Source organism: Nicotiana tabacum, chromosome 13, assembly GCF_000715075.1.
Source record: "Nicotiana tabacum cultivar K326 chromosome 13, ASM71507v2, whole genome shotgun sequence".
Taxonomy (NCBI): Eukaryota; Viridiplantae; Streptophyta; class Magnoliopsida; order Solanales; family Solanaceae; genus Nicotiana; species Nicotiana tabacum.
The window spans coordinates 116,130,113-116,140,935 of NC_134092.1; the positions used below are offsets into that span (position 1 = coordinate 116,130,113).

The 10,823-nt window shown below is 36.9% G+C and overlaps 1 protein-coding gene across 3 annotated transcripts in view; it reads right to left on the reverse strand.

Moving 5' to 3' along the window:
• LOC107760716 (uncharacterized) overlaps nucleotides 1–6,855 on the reverse strand; it is a 30,772-nt gene extending 23,917 nt beyond the window's left edge. Inside the window, exons 1-4 of one of the 3 annotated variants that reach the window (XM_075228372.1) lie at nucleotides 6,716–6,855; nucleotides 6,068–6,150; nucleotides 4,105–4,178; nucleotides 3,905–3,996 (exon numbers count right to left, since the gene is read on the reverse strand). In XM_075228372.1, coding sequence (XP_075084473.1) covers nucleotides 3,905–3,996; nucleotides 4,105–4,178; nucleotides 6,068–6,150; nucleotides 6,716–6,778 — 312 coding nt within the window. In that variant the 5' untranslated portion in view covers nucleotides 6,779–6,855. Of the gene's footprint in view, nucleotides 1–3,904; nucleotides 3,997–4,104; nucleotides 4,244–6,067; nucleotides 6,151–6,715 lie in introns of those variants that run through there. The other 2 variants (XM_075228373.1, XM_075228374.1) reach the window with 2 other exon arrangements.
• Nucleotides 6,856–10,823: the final 3,968 nt, after the last annotated feature.

Genomic DNA, 10,823 nt, shown 5'->3' on the forward strand with positions numbered 1-10,823 from the left:
GGCAAGTACTAGTGGAGGACCTATCATCTTACACCCACGTTATCCAGAGGCGTAGTGGCGCGCTGCCTTTCTGAGCCGTTCTGCAGCTACCGGTGTCTCTTCTTGCATTTACATTCTGTCTATTTTATTTCAGACAATATTTGGAGTTTTGTATAATCTACTAGATGCTCATACACTTGTGACACCAAGTCTTGGCACACACATTGGTAGAATTTGGAATTGTATTATTTTCTTGGATTTAAGTTAAATAGTATCTTTTCAAATTTCTTTAATATTTCTAGAAAAATAATAAAATTACTTAGAAAATTATTCTGAAAATAATTGATATATATTTAATTTATTTGTTGGCTTGCCTAGCTGTAGTGTTTGGCGCCATCACGACCTATAGGTGAAATTGGGTCGTGACAACATGAGAGTGATGCGTAAGATGAGCAGGGGAAGAGCGACTGGGCCAGACGAGATCCCGGTAGAATTCTGGAGGTGGAGTACGATGATTCCTTTGTACAAGAACAAGGGGTGATATCCAAAACTGCAATAACTATAGGGGTATCAAGCTGTTGAGTCATACTATGAAAATTTGGGAGAGGGTGGTGGAAGTCATGGTGAGGAAGAGTGTGTCTATTTCCGAGAATCAGTTTGGATTTAAGCCGGGCCGATCGACTACGGAAGCCATTCATTTGGTGAGGAGATTGGTAGAGCAGAATAGGGAGAGAAAGAAGGATCTACACATGGTGTTTATAGACCTTAGGAAGGCGTACGATAAAGTTCCGAGGGAGGTTCTGTGGAAATGTTTGGAGGTTAGGTGTTTATAGACCTAGAAAAGGTGTACGATAAAGTTCTGAGGGAGGTTCTGTGGAGATGTTTGGAGGTTAGCGGCGTTCCGGTAGCTTACACTAGGGTAATCAAGGACATGTATAATAGTGCTAAGACTCGGGTGAGGACAATGGGAGGTGACTCAGATCACTTTCCAGTAGTGATGGGGTTGCGCCAGGGATCGGCTCTTAGCCCATTCTTATTTGCTCTGGCGATGGATGTGCTGACGCGGCACATTCAAGGGGAGGTGCCATGATGCATGTTATTTGCCGATGACATAGTGCTGATTGACGAGACAAGGAGCGAGGTCAATGCGAGGATGGAGGTCTGGAGGCAGACCATAGAGTCTAAAGGTTTCAAGTTGAGCAGGACCAAAACGGAATACTTGGAGTGTAAGTTCAGTGACGGGACTCGTGAAGCGGACGTGGAGGTGAAGCTTGATACCCAAGTCATCCCGAGGAGGGGTAGTTTCAAGTATCTCGGGTCTATAATCCAAGGTAACGGGGAGATTGATGATGAGGTCTCCCACCGTATCGGTGCGGGGTGGATGAAATGGAGGCTCGCATCCGGTGTTTTGTGTGATAAGAAGGTGCCACCAAAACTTAAGGGTAAGTTCTACAGAGTGGTGGTTAGACCTACTATGTTGTATGGGGTAAGTGTTGGCCAGTCAAGAACTCCCATGTTCAGAGGATGAAGGTAGCAGAAATGATGATGCTGAGATGGATGTGTGGGCATACCAGGAGAGATAAGATTAGGAACGAAATTATTCGGGACAAAGTGGGAGTGGCCCCCGTGGAGGACAAGATGCGGGAGTTGAGGCTGAGATGGTTCGGGCACGTGCAGAGGAGGAGTACGGATGCGCCTGTTAAGAGGTGTGAGAGGATGGCCGTGGCGGGACTGAGAAGGGGTAGAGTAAGGCCGAAGAAGTATTGGGGAGAGGTGATTAGGCAGGATATGGCGCTACTTCAGCTCACTGAGGACATGATCCAGGATAGAAGGGTGTTGAGGTCGAAGATTAGGGTAGTTGGCTAGTAGGTAGTCGAGAGTTTCCCGTTCTTTTTTAGTAGTATTAGTAGCTCCCTTTTTTTCATTCGCTATGTGTATCGTATGTTCCAGTTTGTTACTGTTTGATGTTATTTTCTGTTATTGGTTTCGTTGTTGTTGTTGTTGTTGTTATTGTTATTGTTGTTACTATAGTTGTCTTTCTCCCTTTTTCCTTATCGTCCTTTGTCCCCCTATTCTTTCTTTCTTTTTCCTCTTTCTTCGTTTCTTCTTTTCTCTTTTCACATTTTCTTGAGCCGAGGGTCTATTGGAAACAACTTATCTCCCTCGCCAGGTAGGGGTAAGGTCTGCGTACACATTACCATCCCCAAACCCCACTTGTGGGATTATACTGGTATGTTGTTGTTGTTCTTGTTGTTGTGCTTCCTCAAACACTTGTGTAGCATTTTAATTCTTAATAATATACTATCCTTTTTACTTTGTGTTCTAACGCTCTTTTTATGAAATAAATTTATGTACCCTAAGATTTTTTTTAACTTGAATAAGAATTTTACTCATATGATGAATTTAAAAAATAATTGAATTGGGCTCTCTTGCTAAATAATTAATTTAAAATTTTAATTATTTAGTTTTAACATAAAAATAATTTATTTTATGTTGATTCAGATCTTAATATTAGTTCATCTTTTGTTTTGAATATTTAATCTTAATTATAATTTTATCCACCATAAATTTTATTTTCAAAGAATAAAAGATTGATATAACATTTCACTTTTAGATCGTTATGTTTGTAGAATCATTACTGGTATTGACTCTTACCAACCATTTTTTTTCTCTTTATCACACATTTATATTCTTAAATATTTTTTAGTTGTTGTTTAATAATTGGGTATTTTTAAATATTACACGAAAAATTGATAAAAAAAATATTATTTGAGTAGGAAAATAGTTTAAATATAAAATAAAAATATATTAACGTGGGGGTATCTTTTTCTCAGTTTCAACTCTTTATACAGTCCATTTAATATTACTTTTATTTTTTATTGGTATTGGACATTATAAAGTGGTAATGTACTGCCAATACAGAGGATTCTTATGAAATTAACTTTATTAAACTTTCCTACATATTTTTAATAATAATAATTTAATAGACAAAATTTTATTAATTTTAAAAATTAAAAATTAGCATAGAAGATATTGTAGTCCAAAAAATAGGTTATTAAAGTTATGTTCTTTTCCTATGAGTTTTTTCGCTTAATATTTTAGGGCTATTTTGGTATATTAATATTGTATTTATGCTTTTATAATAATATAGTCTCTCCTTTTTCTAAATGAATTTGGACGATATAATGCATTCTCAAATTAAATTAGTAATAGGACATTATAATACATTTTTAAATTAAATTAGTAATAGGAATTTTTAAGAAGTATATCCTAAAAGTAATAGAATTACATGACTAAAGATATTTACTTGTTTAATTTTATATGAATTAGACATCCCGAAAGTAATTATACTAATAGGATTCCTAAAGGTAATGTAGGATTCCTAACGTGTAGTATTATGTCCTAAAACTAATAGGATTATAAGGCTAATATCTAGAATCCGATTATGTCCTTTTATTATGAGTTATTATGCTTAATATCATAAGGTTATTTTTGTAAACCGGCATTATATTCATGCTTTTATAATAATATAGATTAGTAGTAATAGAAAATGGCAAGAAGAGTAAAAGTAGGTTGTATGTAGCTTTCGTTACTAATGTGTAAGGCAAAAATCTTTTCCTTTTTTTAGGAGATGGCCTGAGGAAAAAGTAGACCACTATAAAAAATGGAGGTATTGTTTGTGTCAATACCATAAAGTGTCCTTTTCTTTTTTGACATTTTCCTCATCTTTGATATATTTTATACAATGGCCAATTATAAGCTAATCAAAGGCAGGTAAACGTGTTCCCAATTCCATCGTATGAACAAGTACATGAGCTGTACACCTCAAATATACTCTCAAGAATAAACAAAGGGTGCTTCAAAATGATATAATAAATTTAGATGAACTAAAGTTGATGAAAAGAAAGCAGTTTTGCGAGAATACATGTATCTTTTCAGCATCTTGGGATTCCACGGCTATCTTGGCATTTTTAACGCTTATCAAAGCCTCATCATCAGCAACAGATGCCTCTAGCCCTGTCATAACAGAGAAGACCATGACTCTAATAGACTAGTTGCAGACACAACCGCAGAAAAGACCAATTTTTCCATAAACAAAAAGAACCGAGGCTTGACTATAATCACCTGAACCAGCAGCAAATACTGGCTTGACCAAAGATCTTAGGTATCCTCGTGAGAAGATACAGTGATTCAATAACCTGGAACCACCATCTTGCATTAAGTGATAACTCTCTAAATGCAGTCATTGAGATGAGAAACCCTACTGAAATAAGATAGATAAATTACCATAGCTGTACCAGAATAAGAATGGATACCTGAAGTTCTTATGTGAGATTAAAAAGTTCTACAGGCCTAAGGTTCTTAAGAAATACAGCAGTTAGCAGGCCAAGTGTTAATCTCTAATGTTCTTTATCCATCAAGAATTCCAAGTCTTCATCGTGTTGTCTTTTCAGTATACGAGCTATCAAAATTCTATTGTGGAGGAAAATAAGACAAGTTCGGATATCGTGTCTTTCTTTGTTAGCAAGGTTCCTAATTTAACAAATTGTAGGAACGTCCCTTGCAACTTCTAAAAGAGAATCCTCGAGTTTCTTTTCTCCCACTTTCAGATAAACACACTATTTTAATGCATTATCCATCACAGAGTCACTTTTTAGTCTCGTCAATTTCCTTGAACAGTCTCAGAAATACTACACCTCACAAATACTACATCATAACCTGTAACAGATCAGCAGGACACTTCAGCTATACCCAAGCGTAGTCCAAGAGAGAGTCAATTGACAAAACACCTGGACCAATATGTGGTCCCCAATTCAAAAGGAACATTGCCTCTGCCAAAACCGTTAGAGAAGGGATAAGGATATTCCTAGTACCGAGAAGCATATATAGCAGAGGACCCACCTAGTAGAAGGCATGGAAGAAGTTGCTTTTTAATTTTCTTAGCTAAGTTTAGCAATCTGGAACCTCCCTTTTTTGTTTTTTGCTTTGTTTTGCTTTATATTACCTAAGTTGAAAATTACAGTTCTGTAATTTCTCCCTTTTTAGTTGAATATCAGTTCCCTGTTACATAACCCCTCTGCAGTAGCATGACGTATGAAAAATTAAAACAGAATGAGTTTATAAGCTGCACAATTTGTCCAAGTTGTACCAAAGCAAATCGGATGACAACTAAAAAGTCAGAGGTTCATTTTGTGATAGGGAGCAGAGCTGGTCAAATTTCTTGCGTATATTTCGGTAAACAAAGGATTCATATACCCTACCTCAACTAGTTTAGGTATTGACTGATTTATTTGGTGAGATAACTTTCTGAACAAGCTGATCGGAAAATTATGATAAATAGATAAAAAGAATCCGCAAAACTTAGAGTTCAAGATAATGGTTGTTGATAAGATAAGAAGTGACAGTTCTTGGCTAATTCTTTCTATAACTTATTACCTTGCCACATTTTCTCTGTTATTCTTCTGTCTGATTTCCTTCTAGCACATCTATTTCTTACAGCAACACTACGATTAGACATTTTAGCCACTCTCTAACACTATGTTTGTATCTTAAAACCTTAACCTTTCCAATTATCAATCTTATAGTTTGTCGAGTAGAATTCCACAAAAATTTTCTCGCTAAACTAATGAACTAAATTATCATGATTAGCACATATTAAGATTCATATGTTTGTCACCAAGCATGCGGAATGTTAGAGTTCAGGCGTAATAATGAATTCCAGTTGTCATCGCATGTGTATTATCGTGTTATTGCATTTCTACAGCAATTTTACTTGAGTACATGATGCAGTTGAAAACTTTAAAAATAAATGTCTATAAAGATATGAAAACCAATATCCTGCACCATAAAGCTGAAATCCTTATGAAGTTTTATATGATTTACTAATAAAATTACAGGAATTGCTTAGTCATGCCATTATAGGAAGAGCGGTTAAAGAGAGCGGTTTTCCATTATCTGGGCTAGACGATGATAGATAAACATTACGAAAGAAGGAAACCTGGAAATTATAAGCGGAGAGTGAAGCATGTGGTAGACAAGACTTCAAAGGAAAAGCCACTTAATCAAAGGTGGTAGAGAAGTTGTTTACCCCTGATATGTAACTGCTGTTGCCGGATAAATTGCAGCATAGCTGGACAAGACATTCTTGGAGATAACCCTGACACCAGTGTGCTGTGAAAATAAAGCACAAAGAGACCAATAATGCACTAGTAATCAGCTCAAAAGGGAATACTGTATGATGGCCAACAAATGATAAGTCATAATATTTTCTTCGAAGAAAACACACACTTGTAATAATTCAAATAGAAAAACACACAAGCAATTCAGCCTAGTTGTTTGTTTGTTACAAAACCTACTATTTACCCCGTCCCGTCCATCTATTTGCTGCTAAACAACACCCCTTAGTTGAGTGGGCTTTCTATATACAAGAAGGCCATTGTTTTTTAAAAAAAAACATAAAGAGCTTTAAATTATCTGAAAAAGGCTAAAGTGATAAAAAAAAATCGGAAAAGAACTCAATGAACTAGTCGGTTGCAGATTCAGACCAAAATGTAAGCAGTAAACAAAAAATACTAATATGTTGAAACGCATTTGGAATCTTAAAGAACAAATACAATGTTGAAAATAAACTAAATAGTAACATTACAAGTATTGAAATTTTTTAAGAGAATTGATGCATTTGAAGAAGAAGATGAAGAAAAACAATAAAAGCTAAGAGTATTTTGGTTGCCCTTACTGGAGAGTGGATAAGTAGGTGGGGGGAGGGTGAAGCCATTGCCACTGCGCTCATTGCTGCCATGGAAGCAAAGAGAGAGCCGTTAACTTCTAATCTTGTTCGGTTTGGGTTTTATATTTATCGGGTCGGGTTGGGGTTGGGGTGGGGTTTCAGTCCAGTGATTTATTCTAACTTTAAACTGTTTCTTTTTGGCTTTCAAAATGCAATTGAAAATATTTTCCATAACAAATATTGTATGTGAAAGTACTTCTTCGTTGGGAAAAATATTTTATGAATAATTATTCAGTGTTTGGATGGATAATGATTAGCCATTGTTCCATATTATTATCCCATTTTTTAGCCAACTAGTTAAATTAACCGCGCTTCGCGCAGGTAATCTTTTTATAAATTCAGTTGACATAAAAGAGGGGAAAAAAATTAAATTAATCAAAAGTAAACAAAAAAGAAATATATAATACATACAAATGAAAAATTTGAAACAAAAATATACAAACAAACAAATACGTACAAAAAAATATCAAAATAAAAGTATCACGTACTTCATGTATTTATAATGACACAACTCTCGTCCCTAAAAAAATACGACTAAATTTATTTTTTCCTTCACACTAATAGAGTTTCACATCCTATAAACTTTATCTCTAAATTACTATCCATTCATCCTGTTTTAGGTAGCAACAAACTTACATGGATCAATTGTGAATCACGCGAATATTGGGTAACACTCATATGCTTTCTTGGACTTTAGTACTCTAGCCTGCTATTAGATTCTATAACACCAGTTGTTTGCCCTATTGCTCCAACAAAAAGCAAGTTAAAGGAAGCTCAATATACACTTCAAACTCTATATTGTATACAAATAAATATATTAAAGAAAATGAAGAAGCATAGACATTAATACAACTAATTATCCGATTTAATAATAAAATAAGAACAAACGGTTAGGCATATGAATAGAACCAAGAGAATATCATAAATTAATTACATATAATAAATATATATTCTCAACATAAAGGTAATAAGAAAGCACCGCACTAAGATTCAAATATATAAAGGTTGAAGTTTAATTCTTTGTTAAGTTGTTGTACTAAAGTTTGACGCACAACAATCTTGAAATGGAACAACATGGAGAAAGGAGCAAGCTTGCCATCCACAGTAGTACTTTCAGCTCCAAATCCTTTGTCTTTTTCATCTACTGCATTCCACGAATCAAAATAATAAAGGGCATCATATCAGCGGCGATAAAGAAGCTTTAAATAGGACTAATGCTGAAAATATAAAACTTCAAAAATTCTAAGGGAACCTTCCACCATATATATGTCACGACCCAAACTAACCATATGTACGGTGTCGTGATGGCACCTAGTCTTTACGACTAGGTAAGCTTAATATTATGAAAAATATAAAGAAAACACAACATCTTAAAGATAAACAACATATTATGAATAGCCAAGAGTAGTATCACTCGACATATACAAAATAATTCTCCCAAGACCCGAAATATCACTAAGTCACAAGCTGCTATAATCTATGTAGCTCTATACAAAAGTCTGAAGATAATAAAGAAAGTCTATAGGCGAGGGAGTAGAAGGGGACTCCGAAGATCTGCGGACGCAAGCAGAAGTACCTTGAAGTCTCCTAGAATCAGCAGCACGCACTAACCCCAAGGCTGATAGCTCGTACCTGGATCTGCACACGAAAACATGTGCATGAAAGGGCATGAGTACACCACAATAGTACCCAGTAAGTGCCAAGCCTAACCTCGGTCGAGTAGTGACGAGGTCAGGTCAAAGCCCTATCGGAGTAAATATAATAAATTAAATAGTAAAAGATATAAGCAAAATTTACGGTAATGCAGTTAAAGAAATTCTCGAAAATTTAACAGTTAAGGGAGCCCTCGACTCAGAACGGATTTTCCGGGATACCGTCCCGTAATTCCGAATGAATATGCAGTACAGGAGGATCTCCCGGAATACGTCCGTAGTCCCAAAGTAAATATGCAGTGCTGGGGGATCTCCCGAAATACGTCCGTAGTCCCAAAGTAAATATGCAAGACAATGGGATCTCCCGAAATACGTCCGTAGTACCAATTTAAATATGCAAGACAGGGGGATCTCCCAGAATACGTCCGTAGTCCCAATTTAAATATGCAACGCAAGATGAAAATTTATACTGAACACAGACAAAGAAAATAGGAATTTAACTAAGCATGGCGCACAGAATGTCAAGTAGGCAGTTAAAATACGTAAGCATACTTTTCTAGTCTAAACTAAACAATTAAGCATATTAGTGCAATTTAATAAGAGGAACAATTTATGATTAAAAAAAAGGATAAATGGGATTTTTGCAATAACAGCCTGTGTACGTACTCGTCACCTCACGTACACGGCGCTCACACACCAAACAATATCGAAATATCCTAAGGGAAAAGTTTACAACACAAGGTTAAGCAAGCCACTTACCTCGAACCGCTCAAATCACCTTGATAACACGTTCTTGCCACGAGTATCCGACTCCAAATGGCCTGAATCTATTCAAATAAATTGCATAATGTAAATATAATTACAAGTAACTAATTTAGCTAATTAATTCGAAGCTAGAGCGTGAAATTAGGAAAAACGCCCAAAAAGTCACCCCGGGCCCACGTCTCGAAATCGGATAAAAATTATAATTTATAAACACCCATTCACTCACAAGTTCACTCGAACAAAAATCATCTAAAACCGACGTCAAATTCCCATTCAAATCTTGGATTTTCAATTGGGGAACCTTTTCCCCCATTTCCAAACTTTTACCCTCAAATTCCTTAATTAGACTAGGAAAACAACAATAGATTATTGTATTATGATCAAAATAGAGTTAGAATTCGTTACCCAATAGTTCTCCTTCAAAATCCCTCGAGAAATCGTCTCCCACCGAGCTCCAAATCAAATTTTGTGTAATGAAATTTCAAACCCTCGAAATCCCCTTTTCTGCCCAGCGATTTCCGCATCTGCGCTCATGGGGCCGCATCTGCGGTCTCGCACCTGCGGAAAAATCAACGCAGGTGCGGAAGTCACTTATTGGGCTGGGTCCGCATCTGCGACCCCTGAGCCGCATCTGTGGCTCCGCTTCTGTGGACAACTAGCCGCACCTGCGAGCCCAGCATGCCTTGTCCATTTTTGCATCTGCGAACTTTCAAACGCACCTGTGAGTCCGCACCTGCGGACTCCCCTCCGCAGGTGCGAAACACCAGAACCAACAATGCACCAGATTTTCCTAAGTCCAAATTTCTTCCCGTTAAGCATCTGAAATACACCCGAGGCCCCCGGGACTTCAACCAAATATACCAACCAATTCTAAAATACCATACGAACTTAGTCGAGCCTTCAAACCACGTCGAACAACACCAAAATCATGAATTAAGCACGGATTCAAGCCAAAGAATTTAAAATTTTCCAAATTCTACAAACGACGCCGAACCACATCAAATCTAGTCCGAATGACCTCAAATTTTACACACAGGTCACAAATGACATTACGAATCTACAACCACTTTCGGAATTCCATTCCGAGCTCGATATCAAAATTTTCACTATCGGCCGAAATCGCCGAAAAACTAACTTTCGCCAATTCAAGCCTAAATTTACTACAGACCTCCAAAACACATTCCGGACGTGCTCCTAACCCCAAAATCACTCAACAGAGCTAACAGAGTCGACGAAATTCCATTCCGAATTCGTCTTCACACAGTTCCGACTACGGTCCAAACTCTAAGGCTTAAACTCACAACTAGGGACTAAATGTCCCAAAACTCTCTGAATTCCATAACCAAACACTCCGGCAAATCCCAAAAGCAGAAACAAATATGGGAAAAGCAGATATTAGGGGATCGGGGCTCAAATTTTCAAAATGACCGGTCGGGTCGTTACATCCTCCCCCTCTTAAAATAATCGTTCATCCTTGAATGAGTATAAAGACATACCTGAAACTGTGAAAAGATGAGGGTACTGGCTGCGCATATCCTGCTCGGTCTCCCAAGTTGCCTCCTCGACCGGCTGACCCCTCCACTGGACCTTTACTAAAGCAATATTCTTTAACCTGAGCTTTCTCACCTGCCTGTCCAAAA